This window comes from Xenopus laevis, chromosome 6L (genome assembly GCF_017654675.1).
Source record: "Xenopus laevis strain J_2021 chromosome 6L, Xenopus_laevis_v10.1, whole genome shotgun sequence".
NCBI classification, from domain to species: domain Eukaryota; kingdom Metazoa; phylum Chordata; class Amphibia; order Anura; family Pipidae; genus Xenopus; species Xenopus laevis.
The window spans coordinates 44,835,380-44,849,874 of NC_054381.1; the positions used below are offsets into that span (position 1 = coordinate 44,835,380).

Genomic DNA, 14,495 nt, shown 5'->3' on the forward strand with positions numbered 1-14,495 from the left:
TCCAGCCCTGCTGCCAGATAAAGAAGTGAAGAGGAACACAAGCTACTCTCTCTCATTTTCACTTTTACTGTGTGTTGCCTCTTCATGGATCTCTGCTGGCTGACTGAGTGGACTGCACACCTGGTTAGCTGTGGTTAGGAGAGAGAGGGGTTTGCCAACACACATGGGCACACAAAAAAAAGAAACTAGACAATAGTGCATGTAAAAGAGGTAATAGGAAAAATAATAAAGTGAGGATGATAGATGAATAGAAGAAGAAAAAAGATGGAAAGATGGTTAAGAGCAAATGAAAGAACAGGAAGGGAGAGAAATTGTGACAAAGGAGAGAGAGAGTAAGAGATTAGAGAATGAGGGGAGAGTGAATGTGAGAATAGAGAATGAGGGGAGAAAGTGAATGAGAAAATAGAGAATAAGGGGAGAAAGTGAATGAGATAAGAGAGAATGAGGGGAGAAAGTGAATGAGAAAATAGAGAATGAGGGGAGAGAGTGAATGAGATGAGATAATGATGAGTGAAAGTGAATGAGATAAGAGATAATGAGGGGAGAAAGTGAATGAGAAAATAGAGAATGAGGGGAGAAAGTGAATAAGAAAATAGAGAATGAGGGGAGGGAAAATAGAGAATAAGGGGAGAGGGTAAATAACAAAAGCAAGAATGAGAGGAAAGGGTAAATGAGAGGAAAGAGCATGAGAGAGTGAATGAGAGAATAGAAAATGAGAGAAGAAAGCAAATGAGAGAACAGAGGTTGGTAGTTGATATGTAATGTTAATAAATGGGGTTGATAAATCAGGGCCAGCAGTAGGTCCATAGCCGTACCAAAGTCTCAATAGCGCAGTAGAAAAAAATATACAGCACAGAGAATAACTTAAAAACGATAGGAAAAACTCAGTGTACATGTAGGGATGTGAAAATCTTAGACACCCTTACACTTTACAGACAGGCACATCCCTAGTAATATGGACACCTTAGTGGATCCTTATGGGGACCTTGTGCTTATGTAACCCCTGCAGTTCACACAGTGTACTCTAGAGGCACTGTGCCAGAGTATAAAAGGTTTAGGAACCATGTGCTCTGGGTCCATTGCTTTAGCCCAACCAAGCAGGCTGGAAGGGAATGGGTAGTGCTGACCCTAGGCGCCTTGGCCCTAGTAATTAGACAGCTATACTCGTTTTATAGATCGCTCTAGGAGTGATAGAATAGAGAGGTTATTTAGTTGAGCAGCTCAAGGCTCCGCCGAGGAGATTAGAGGGATTAAGTTCCCAGGGTATTACTGACCTGGAGTAAGGAACCAAGTGTTGAGATAGGGATGTCAGGAGTTCCCCTAGTCTGCCACTGGAAGATATCCTGAAAACTGGGCAATACCCATCGCATGCTGTCAACTTACTCTCTGCTGTATATTCCCTAGCCTGTGGGGATTCAGCCTATACGTGCTGTGAGTATATGCTTCCTTTATGCTGCTGTGTATGTTCTATACTCCATTGTGGATCAATGTGCTAAATGATCTATGTGCTATTGTTCAATAAATACTGTTCTTTGTTCAACTGTTAAAGAACTACTGGCGCCCATCATTGTGCTATCGCATCAGGTTACAGTTACACTACACCCTTGCCTCCACCCCGCTGCGAGGGCTTACCCCTGAGAAAGAGAGCTCATCGGTGGTCTCAGCCCACCAAGGAATGTAGCTAAACTGTCCTAGCACAAGTCAGTTTACTATAGCGCTACATACACAAAAAGCAATCATATATATACTCCTAACATTATGTAACAGCATAGCCGAGCAAGTTTAGCTCAAGATCACGACACTGATTCTTTACAGAAATGTGAACCCCTGTGTGTGTGTGTGTGTGTGTGTGTGTGTATGTGTGTGTGTGTGTGTATATATGTGTGTGTGTGTATATATGTGTGTGTATGTGTGTGTGTGTATATATGTGTGTGTATGTGTGTGTGTATATATGTGTGTGTATGTGTGTGTGTGTATATATGTGTGTGTGTATATATGTGTGTGTGTATGTGTGTGTATGTGTGTGTGTGTATATATGTGTGTGTGTATATATGTGTGTGTATGTGTGTGTGTGTATATATGTGTGTGTATGTGTGTGTGTGTATATATGTGTGTGTGTATGTGTGTGTATGTGTGTGTGTGTATATATGTGTGTGTGTATATATGTGTGTGTATGTGTGGGGCCGCTGAACCCACCTTCCTAGTTGATAATGTGTAGACAGTTGTTGTTCCAGCTGCTCTATGATCCCCGGCTGGACAGACACAGTGCCAGTGCCATAGAGCAGGTGTCATAGAGCAGCCCCCGCCCGTGTAAGGAAACTCTGCCTACGCCGTTGCCTCCTCCCCTGTCTTCTTGCTCTTTCCCTCAACCAACCCGGCACTTCACAGGCTGGAGCCACAATACAGAAGAGCAGTAGCCCGGAGTCTTCGAGAGAGAGAGAACAGAAGCGCTGACAAGCACGCTGGGTAAGTGCAACACAGTAAGTTACACTGTCAGGCTAAAACGCTTGCGACTAGATAGAGTTAGAGAGCAGGAAGAGGAGTGAGCTCTGAGGCTGTTCTTGTGTAATGACAGGGTCGCACAGGCTGCCAAGCAATGTATTCCAACTACATGGTTCTCTCTGGCCAATGCGAGGGGCAAAATAACAAGCCAAAGGGACTGAGTCATGTGACCCGCAGCAAAGGGCAAGTGTTCTAACAGCAACGTAAACACTCGGGCTGGGGGGGGGGGTGCAGCTTCCACACTCTCACCTCAATATCTCATGTGCACAGGACATAGGAACTCCATGCACAGTAATAGTATATGTATAGCTTACATTTACCAGCCCATTCCCAGGCACAGACACACATTGTAACTCTCTGTACCTGCCAATCTTGTCTGTTGTTTTTATTTTATGAACAAGTGCTGGAGGGTGAAGTTAGTAACTAATTCTATTTTTTTTGGGGGGGGGGGGTTTGCTAGTTGACGTTTCATGTAGGAAGGACATGTCCCTTTTTATTATGTGCCTATAGAGAGCTGACCTATAGTGTGTAGCTACATAGAGCCTAAGAGTAGGACTACATGGACGCTTTCGGTGTGATCCAACGCGCTGCAACAAACCGCCTGTGACAAGTCGCACGCGACAGAAATAAGGTAAGGGATAGAAATGTCGGATGAAGCCGCAGCGTTGATCCAACGCGACACGACTGTCGGATGCTTCCAACAGTCGCGTCAGATCAACGCTGCGACTCCATCCAACATTTCTATCTCTTACCTTATTTCTGTTGCATGCGACTTGTTGCAGCCGTTTTGTCGCAGCACGTCGAATTGCGCCGAAAACGTCCATGTAGTCCTACCCTTAGGAGCAGTTATACTTCTCTTCATTATTTAACTGCTTTGGAATGATTTTGGCATTCCCCTGACCTATATAAGCAGGGCTCCGTGGAGCAGGTAAGTGCACCTTGAGGTCTAGGTTATGTGAGCCTCCACTGCTGCCATTAACTTACAGAGGTGCCGGTACTTACACACTTACAGCTGGAGGGCCCCAGGTTGCACTGCCCTTACCTAGATGTACAGTACTTGTATTTGCATTTGTTTTAAATCAGCCTTGCTTAAAGAGAGACCTTTAGAACCATTTTGTGGGCTGGGATAGAGTAAAATTCTGCACCTATATTTATCTTATCAGTCACACAGAACCAAAGGTCACTGGGCAGCACTGTAACTCTCAGAACAGTGTATCTTGGGTACTGTATTCATACATATGAACTGGTAGTGATTCTATATAAAGCGGCAGTATGGCAGCTATACTCCGTGTCGTTTCTATCTACAGCAGTCTCCCAGGGCATTCACTGTAACAGCAGCTTTTGGGCATTTTCGTGTCGGCATCCACTTCCTTACATTTTTTGCTATTGTGCTGTCCATCCTCATAATCAAGCAGGGGTATCGACAGGTTTGCGAATATATGTGTTAAATTGTACAAGTATGCTTTTCTATAGCAACCAATCAGCAATTCATATTGAACAGTATACTACAAGTTTTGAAAAACTGAAAACAATCACCTGGCTGAACTAAATTCTAATCTATAAAAATCACAGCTTTTCTTCACACAAACCAGAAAGTCGAAATGTTTTTAGCTGTGCATTGCGTGCATGATTCTCTTTTCCCCTTACTTCCCTGATTTACATATGCAAATTAGGGGTTGGATTCGGTTTGGTATTCTGCCAAATCTTTCACAGAGAAATCAGGATTCAACCAAATCCTAAAATAGTAGATTCAGTGCATCCCTAGTTGTAACCAAAGGTGGATAGTTTGCATAGTTTTACCCAACCAATCAGCTGGTAGCGTTTACTAGTCAAAATATAAAAAAAAAATAAACATTTGAATGTTTGCTATGGGTATCTAGACCTGTGCAAATTTTGCGCCTTTTATTCCTTAACCCCTAAAGTTTGTATATCAGTGCCAGCATGTTTTTCACACTAAATCCATTGCAGAAGCAGCATGGTAGGCAAGTAATAAATTAGTCTGTAAAAGTTAAAGGGGTTGTTCACCTTTAAATTTACTTTTATTATAATGTAGAGAGTGATATTCTGAGATAATTTGCAATAGGTTTTCATGTTTTATTATTAGTGGTTTTTGAGTTATTTAGCTTTTTATTCAACGCCTCTCCAGTTTGTAATTACAAAAATCTGGTTGCAAGGCTCCAAAGTAGCCTAGTAACCATGCACTTATTTGAATAAGAGACTGGATAGAAGTAGCAATAACAATACATGTGTAGCCTTACAGAGCATTTCTCTTTTAGATGGGGTCAGAGACCCCCATTTCAAAGCTGGAAAGAGACAAAAGAGCAAGACAAATAACTCAAAAACGGTTTAACATAGACAATGAAGCCCAATTCCAAAGTTGCTAGGAATTGGACATTTTATACCATACTAAAAGTTACTTTAAAGATGAACCCCTTTAATTCTAAGGTGCATTCTAAAGATGTGATATTTTCTGTCACAGCAGATTATATTTGTTTTGCATTATTAGTGTAACAGTGCTTATACATAACATCCCCTTTTCCAAATGTCCATGAACTTTGTGGAAAGCACCCAAAGTGCAGCAGGAAAACAGCAGGTTTCCTGCAAGGGCAGTTTTGTTGACAAGCTTCAACTGAATGTCATAAATAGGTGAGGCAGGACTAGGTATACCCGAGGTGTAATGCAGTGTTAAAGGAACAGTAACATGAAAAAGTGTTTTTTCAAGTAATACAAATATAATGCAGTGTTGCCCTGCACTGGTAAAACTGGTGTGTTGCTTCAGAAACACTACTATTGTTTATATATATAAGCAGCTGTGTAGCAATGGGGGCAGTCATTCAAAGGAGAAAAGGCTCAGGTAACACAGCAGATAGCAGATAAGCTCTGTAGAATGTAATGGTGTTATCTGTTATCCACTATTTAACCTGGCTAGACTATTTAACCTGGCTACACAGCAGCTTGTTTATATGAACTATAGTAGTGTTTCTCAAGCAAACACATCAGTTTTACCAGTGCAGAGCAACAGTATATGATATTTTATTTTAAAACACTGTAATTTTTTGGTGTTACTGTTCATTTAAGGTGACCATACATTGGCCAAGAAAAGCTGCAGACAGACAGTAGCTTATTGGCCAGTACATAGGGCCCTCTGACCGGCTTCCACAGTCGATATTTGACAGAAAATCATCAATCAACAGGCTTAAAGGACCAGTAACATCAAATTTTTTTTAAAAGAAATTCGTTAGTATACATCAAAAAATAAACACCAAGACAAATAAAATTTTAAAATTGCAAAGCCTTTATTAAGAAATAACTTACCGAAACTCCACTTCCTGTCCTCTACAGAAAAGGCGACACGGCGACCATCCATTGTGCGGCGCTGGATTTCTCCTCCTTGGCTCTGTCTCATGCTGTATTGACAGCATGTGAAGCGGCTGCTGCATCAGGGAGCGTGGTTTCCATAACCGAGGATTGCTGACTCATCGTAGAGTGGGGAAGCTGTTAAGAGAGGAGCTGGGCCACATCGTGGATGTTTGTAGTTCCAGGCAGCAGGCTGATCGGAGTTCCCAGTCACTGGCACGTAGCCACTCTCAACATGCGCTGCTTTCTGTATCGAGCGCTTCTTACCGACCCGAATTCAATGCGCTGCTTTCTGTGCTATCTTAAACACGTGTGCTTAGCCAGCAGGGGGATAATGGGATGGAAGGGAACGCTGGGCTTCTCTCTCGTGGACCCTGACACTGAACAGGAACCCGCACTGTGTGTCCGCTTGCAGTTTAGCGCTCGATAGCACGGAAAGCAGCGCATCTGAGAGTGGCTACTTGACAGTGACTGGGAACTCAGATCAGCCTGGAACTACAACCATCCACGATGTGGCCCAGCTCCACTCTAAACAGCTTCCCCACTCTACAGATGCGCCAGCAATCCTCGGTTATGGAAACAACGCTCCCTGATGCAGCAGCCGCTTCACATGCTGTCAATACAGCATGAGACAGAGCCAAGGAGGAGAAATCCAGCGCCGCACAATGGATGGTCGCCGTGTCGCCTTTTCTGTAGAGGACAGGAAGTGGAGTTTCGGTAAGTTATTTCTTAATAAAGGCTTTGCAATTTTAAAATTTTATTTGTCTTGGTGTTTATTTTTTGATGTATACTAACAAATTTTTTTTAAAAAAAATTTGATGTTACTGGTCCTTTAAAATTGCATGTCGGATCGAGGACCACATCAGTTCATTGATGCGACCCTCAATCCCACCACCTGCATTCCTGATCTTGTGATCCAGTCATTGGGCCCATGATTGGATCAGCCCCATATTGCTCTCCTGCAAACGAGTGGCTGTGCCTATGTATGGCCAGCTTTACTTGGATCTAACCACAGTAGGGCTTATAGGGGATAAATTGCACAAATGCAGTTGCTGATATTAAACAGTCAGGGCTCTCTCTATTTTCATTTTCCAATTTGCAGTAGATTGTTTGAAACTAACTACTCATTAACTGCTATTGGCTGCTGTTTTTGTGTGGTTTAGTGCCTATGTTTTTAAATCAGCCTCAATGTTCAGGGGCACTTCTGGCCCTCCTGTTGCCTCAGGATCTAGTCCCCTTGTTGTCTCAGGATCTAGTCCCCCTGAGATTGATTGGGAGGTGTCTGCCTATTATGGATATTGAGCTTACACTTATTAAAAAAGTTTAAGAAATTGTGGCTGGCATTGTTTTTGATAATGTGCCAATATCACTTTAAGTTGGCTGTGTCCCAAAATATATCTAAGCTATGGAAGCTATTGCTCCCTTCTATTTGCACTGGACAAACAGAATCTCATGGTGATGCGCTGGTTAGTATTGTTTCCTTGCAGTGTGGGGCCCCTAGGTTCCATTTCAACTAGGTTTTTATGTTCTCCTCCATGCCAGCTTTGGTTTCCTCCCTCACTCTAAAAATATATAGGCACTTTAATTGGTTTCTGATAAAATTGACTCTAAGGCCTAATGCGATAGGAACTTAGGACTATAGGAACTATACTTGGAAACTGCAGTGGGGCACGGGCCGATATCATTTTAATATCTAATTTCTTCCTTGTTCTGAACTGCAGTGGCTATTGCTATTATTTTCTGTTCTGAGGCGGCATACTTCTGTAATTGTAGGTGTAATCAGTTCCTCATCACAGAGAATCTAGGTCACGAATAAGCAACCATCAATACTCCAGCTGGTTCAAAACTACAGCTCCCAGTACCCTTTTCAGAGGAACGTTGGCAGTTATAGTTCCAGAACTCTGGGAAAACAGTTACCCAATCTAAACCACTCTGATTCCCTTTGTGTCAGCTATCTAGGTAATATTGTAATGCTAGTGGAATGCTCGTGGGACTGTTTGCTCTATGGTGATCTCAGTGTTGCACTTAGTCCTACTTTATCCAATTTAGCTCTGTTGACTTCCTCTAATTTTTTACTCTGCCATTCAATTGCATGTCACCGGTATTATAAATGTTAAACAAATGACTTTCCTTTTGAACTAGTGCCTGTTTTTCTAGTTTTTAAGTTTAAAGTGTCATTTTCACCTTCTAAAGCAGCTCGGGGGGGGGGGGGGGTCGCAGACTCTATAAACTGTTTTAAATTGATACATTTAGTTGTTACATTTCTTATGTTTGGCCCCACTTAGCAGGATCCGTGGGTTTCATTAAAGGCAGCTGTTACTGAGCTGCCAAACACCAGAGACAGGGACATTAAACTTTAAAGTATAACTTTATAGATTTTGGAAAAATGGTAAAAAATGAAAAATGGAAAGTAATTGAAAAAAGTCATTATTTCTGGTGAACAGTCTGAAAACAACTGAACTTAAAAAAAAGTGTTTGGAAGGTGAACAACCCGTTAAATGAGTTTATCTTAGGAACAATTTATCTAAAATATGTCAGAAAAAAAACATCAAATAATGCATTAGTGCTTGGAGCACATTTCCTTAGAAAGTATTAGTGCCTATCTAGTTACAGCAATTTTTAATGAATGCTTAATTGTATTTAGTGTTTTAGTATTTTTTTTTTTATGATACTGGTCTTTTATGCCTGCTGTTATGAGACTTATTGACCCTGATGCTCCTAACAGCTGTTTGGGGAGTAAAAACTGACACCAGCACATTTCCTTTCATTTGAACAGTGAGATCAAGACAAGCTGGTTTGACATAAGTCTGTCTGCTAGCCTGTATGCATTCTGTCTGTCTGGGACAATAGCTGCTATTGATCTCTTAACTCCCAGTCACACTTCTATGGGAACCTGAAAGAAGTCCCTAGCCCTCACCACACTTCGATGTTGTGTCAACCTTATAAGCTTTTGCAGCTGCTGCGAAGTCAGAAGAAAAAAAGCAGCAAATGTTCACTCAACCTTATTGGCCTGAACTTGCCATGTTCGCCATTGCCCTTAAAGTGGACCTGTCACCCAGACACAAAAATCTGTATAATAAAAGTCCTTTTCAAATTAAACATGAAATCCAATTTCTATTTTTTATTAAAGCATTCATAGCTGTTGTAAGCTCATTTAAAAATCTCAGCTGTCAATCAAATATTGTCTGCCCCTCCTCTATGCCAGTGGCATAGAGGCGGGGCAGACAATTACTTTCACTTTCCATTCAGCACTTCCTAGATGTCACTGCTCTCCACACATTCCCCCGTTCTTTTTACCGTTTAATTGTGTAGCCAGGGCATGGGGATGGACATCGGGTCCCCCATTCTGGTGCACAAACAAGATTCTGAGATGATGCAGGGCTTGTCTTAATAACAGTGTCCACAAAATGGCTCCTGCCTGCTTTCTATAATTATGAATTCCCAGACTGAAGGAAACAAGATTCAAATAATTTAAATAGTGTAATTAAAGTTCATTTTGCTTGACTAATGTGATAAAATAGGATTTGGAATGGGTTTTTTTGGGTGACGGGTCCCCTTTAAATAGTGAATGTTATTTTTAGTGAAATTAAGCTGTTTAATATACTAATCACATGCAGATATTGCCCTGGATCCTTCTGTAACTTCTGAATACTTGACTCCTAAGTTGCTTTAATATACACATTTCCCTGATTTTGCATTTTTATGGCTTTGGTACTATTTTTTTCTGGTGCTCCTCAAGACATAAAATGAGGTTTCTACTGTTTCCTACTGCAATGCAACTAATTTTTGGCCTGCCCACTGTATATTCTGTGGAGACATTCTCAGGCCAGGGACTACTCATGAGGATTCCTGTACTTGAAGAAAATCACACCATTTTTATTGCCACTACTCATTAGTAGTAATAACAATATTCTGTGTCTTCAGTTAGGCCCGATTAAAACATTTCGGTACATTCAAATGCTGGCGCACTGTTGTGAGAATTCACACATAAGCAAGAGAGAGCTTAGTCCAGAAATGTTAATCTACCTTACACCTGAATAAATATTGGGGCAAAGCCACCACCTTAACACAGACTTACATTTCTGTGTTTAAAATATTTTGTCTAATAAAGTTCTTAATACTTTTAATACAATTAAAAAAATGTTCAAGATAAAGGATGAGCATAGGGTGGATTGAAATCTATTTCAAAAGTAAATAAAAGATCGAGACTCTATAGAGAGATTATGGGAACAGTGAAACCATCCTTTAGGGTAAGGACACACTGGACGATTTGTCGCCAACGTTTTAAAAAAGTAAATCGCGGCGACAAGACGATCGTCTTTTTTGAACAGACGATTCACAGCGACTATTGGCACGGAGCGATTTGTATCCCATTACTCTGTGCGGTACGTGCTCCACCCAAACCGGAAACGGTTTGTGCTTCCCGCTGTAACCTGGCGTCTTTACGTGCTTGCGTTCTTGCGTCATTGCGTTCGCATAGTAATTTGAATACAATTGCTGCTACTTATCTGTATGTGTGTGCGTGTCTAGGAGATTTCAGTGCTTTTCTAAGTACATGCTATTTCTGATAAATCGCTCGGAAAAGGGTCTCAGTGCGTTTTGGAGCTACAGGCGATTCACAAACGCGCTGTGTGCACAGGAGCTGGCGTCTTTCATTTGGTTTTGTTCAGAGACAAAACGAGCGATATGTCGCCGCGATTTGCTTTTTAAAAACGTTGGCGACAAATCGTCCAGTGTGTCCTTACCCTTATTTAAGGGCAGAGACACACGGTCAGATTCAGGGAGATTAGTTGCCCGGTGACAAATCTCATCTTCTTCGGGCCTTTAATCTCTCCGAACTGCCTTCCCACTGGCTAGAATGCAATTTGCCGGCGGGATGGCACTCGCAGCGCTTTGTTTTCCAAAGTCGCCCGAAGTTGCCTCACAAGGAAACCAGATTCTAGCCGGCGGAAAGACAAGGGGAAGGCAGTTCAGGGAGATTAGTCACCCTGAAGAACAGGAGATTTGACGGCGGGCGACTAATCTCCTCGAATCTGACCGTGTGTCTCTGCCCTTACCATCCCTACCAATTTTGGGCGCAGGCAAATCCAGGACTCGACCATGAAAAATGGGAGGAAGCCACAGACAATACCTATAATTTTAATTGTAACTGTCAGCTATACAATTCTCCTGCCTGTATATGCCTGCTCCTGACCCAACATCAATCCAATGCCATTTTACCAGACGTATTGTATTTTGTCAGTTTGTGTTTTTAATTTAATAACAATTTACCTTTTAAAAAAGTAAATAAAAGAAGAACATATTGTTGAAAAGAACACTATTGGTCTTGAGTGAGGCTGTATTTCCTTTACAGAGGGGGGTGATATTTTCAGCCTCCTTCCTATGCTAAAAAAGCCTTCACTTAAAAAACTGGAAAATCTGCTGTTAGTCTAATGACACACTGGGCTGTGCCTGGGCTTCTATCTGCCTCTCCTACTAGTGGGATATCCACTCCAAGTGTCTGCACAGAGCCCATCCATGTGCCTTTCATTGCCGAGACACAGAAGAGCAGATGGGGAGTACTTCAACTTCTCTCCGCCTGCGAAGAAAACGTGGGCATTGAGAAGCTGAAGCACAGCCCAGTGTGCTATTAGCCTTAAATTGGTTGTTTACCATTGAGTTAATTTTTAGTATGATGTAGAGTGATATTCTGAGAAAATTTGCAATTGGTTATTATTATTTGTGGGTTTTTTGAGTTATTTAACTTTTTATTCAGCAGCTCTACAGTTTGCAGTCTCAGTGGTCTGGTTGCTAGGGTCCAAATCACCCTAGCAACCATGCATTGGTTTGAATAAGAGACTGGAATATGAATAGGAGAGGCCTGAGTAGAAGGATGAGTAATAATAAGTAGCAAAAACAATACATGTGTAACCTAACGGGCATTTGTTTTTTTAGATGGGTCAGTGACCCCCCCTCCCCCATTTGAAAGCTGGAAAGAATGAGAAGAAGGCAGCAAATAATGAAAAAACTATAAAAAAAAATAAAATAATGAAGAACAATTGATAAGTAGCCAAAAGTTGGTCATTCTATAACATAAAAAAAGTTAACTTAAAGGTGAATCACCCCTTTAATGTGAAAGCCACCCTTGATAATAGCCCTTGCTTAATTGCTACAGTTTCAATTAAAATAATGAAATAATAATTGCTTAGGCAGTTGAAGATTTTTCTTCTGAAGACAGTTGCTGTGACAGGCTGCACAGCTTTTATGTTAATTGTCTCTCCTTGCACTCCTCAAAGCATGTTTAATGTCTCCTTTCCTCCTTTAGGGCAGTTTCATCCTGTACATCTTTATAGCATTCAAGCGCACCCAACAGTAATAAATGTGACAGGCAGGTGCAATGCTTTCTTCTAGCACATGCTCGGTTTACTTTTTAGCACTCCATTACACATAGCTCTCACTTAATCGGTTAATCCCTCACTTCCTCGACCCTTTCTTTCAAATTTACATTTCACCTAGTGTGCTTTGAGTGTGCAATCCTAGTGTGCACAGCGTACACCTGTTAGTGTACACACAGGGGGTATATTTATTGTCTGATGAAGGGAAAATTCATTTTGTGCCAAGCCGAAACTGTAAGCTGTCATTACTGATGTTTAGATGCTTTTGGCAATGTCACACCAGATGTTTTCTCTATCAGCATATTTACAATATATTATGGGAAAGCATTGTTTGACTTCTTACATCAGAGGCATGCACAGAATGGAAAATAATGCATTTTGCTTTTAAATCTGCCCCATTACAGTGTTGACCTATATGTATGGTGAACTATGGTGGTGGTAGCACTAGCACACTGGCATCATAATCTGGATTTGTTTTTCACAAGCAGGGACTGGGCCTCTTGTTTAAACAGAAGGAAAAAAGATGGTGCAAATACAGGGAACTACTGCAAAATAACCTCTTTCAGCTAATTATTAGGCTGGACAAAGCTAATTTTTCAGCAGGACAATAATTTGCTAAATAAATCGCTGCCAAAGTGAGTATCCTGCGATTGCACAAAGCCTCGATCTTAATCCATCTGCGAATAAGTAGCACTGTTTGAAAGTGGAGGTGCACAAGCATCATCAACCTGAAGCAAATCTGAAAGAACGAACCAATATAAATGGCACATATAAAAATCTATCGTGGAAAGAGTTTGCAAAACATTAACATGGACAAAATGAATACTTATGGAAACATTGTATTTTTATTTTTAATGTGTTAACATTTATGACCACAAAATGAATTTAACGTTTTCGAGTGAGCTAAGCCAATGATTGAATAATTTCATTTGGTTTTATTTAATTAACAGAGCTGAAGTAAAGAAACGAATACAATGCCTGTACCTCCACCTCCTCCTCCTCCACCTCCTCCAGCAGCACCGCCACCTCCTCCACCGTCATTTTCTAAGGTGAGTTCCACAGTCTTCATTTTTATTCATTGCAATTTGAATTCCTCTTTCTTTATGTGGACACGCTATGAAGTCAGTATAATTACATATAACAAAACGTTTGTCTGATGTCAAGTTCTTGAACTAATATTGTTCTTAGTTCTGTGTGTTGCTGCCATTAGGGCAAAACAAAAACTGGGCTAGAACGAGATAAAGTGGTTTGTCACGTTACGTAATATCTGTCTCAGGAGCTCCCCTGGGAACCTGTCCAGTGAGTTTGCCGCTTCTGCCTGAGGAAGGCAAGCTTTTCAGGTATGGTGGATCTTGTTTTGTCTGACTTCTGATCTACCATATTGATGCTGTGTTCTGCTGTGATGTTGTCTGATATGCCCTTAACTCTGCAATTAAAAGGCTATGATCCCATAGATGCAAAAAGTGTCTAAATTCACCAGTAGAAATATTGGGTTTGAGTGCTAAGCCCCAAACTTACAGCCAAAGGGAGTGGATTAGGCCATAATAGCAAAAATATAGCAGGCATTAAAAGTTTCAACATTATTGTTCAATATATTAAAAAGTATATGCTTATTCAGGCCCGGATTTGTGGCGAGGCCACATAGGCCCGGGCCTAGGACGGCACATTTTTGGGGGCGGCATGCCACCCAGCCGCCTGTGCTCTCCAGTGCTTCGGCGCTCACACGCTGGCGCTTTTGCGCCAGCGTGTGGTAGTGCGGGCGGGTGCTAGGACCGCGCGGAGTGCACGGCCTAGGGGCGCCTGCCCACCCAATCCGGCGCTGTGCTTATTAAATATTATATGTCCATGAAAGGCCTGACGCGTTTTGTGCTGTAAAGCACCTAGTCTGTATTTAAATGCTCTTAATTCTGCTCACATAAACCATGCATTACACCAGGGGTGCCCAAAAGGTAGATTGGGATCTACCAGTAGACCTTTAGCTGGTGATCAGAAGATCTTAAAGGACCAGTAACATCAAAAAAAAATTTTAAAAAAATTCGTTAGTATACATCAAAAAATAAACACCAACACAAATTAAACTTTTAAATAGCAAAGCCTTTATTAAAAAATAACTTACTGAAACTCCACTTCTGTTCAGAAAAGGCGAAACAGCGACCATCCATCCTGCAGCAGTTGATTTCTTCTCCCTGGCTCTCTCTCCTGGCTGTGCTTAGTCTGGCGCGCTCTGCCGGCAAGAATGTCAGCCAGCTTCTTCTTCTCCTC

General features: G+C 41.5%; 1 protein-coding gene across 3 annotated transcripts in view; it reads left to right on the forward strand.

The window, feature by feature from the left end:
• Positions 1 to 2,320: 2,320 nt before the first annotated feature.
• The window catches only part of LOC108718909 (WAS/WASL-interacting protein family member 3), a 35,185-nt gene continuing 23,010 nt past the window's right edge, over positions 2,321 to 14,495 (forward strand). Inside the window, exons 1-2 of one of the 3 annotated variants that reach the window (XM_041565990.1) lie at positions 2,321 to 2,466; positions 13,184 to 13,282. In XM_041565990.1, the coding sequence (XP_041421924.1) occupies positions 13,208 to 13,282 (75 nt within the window). In that variant the 5' untranslated portion in view covers positions 2,321 to 2,466; positions 13,184 to 13,207. The remainder of the gene's footprint in view (positions 2,467 to 13,183; positions 13,283 to 14,495) is intronic. The other 2 variants (XM_041565989.1, XM_018267426.2) reach the window with 2 other exon arrangements.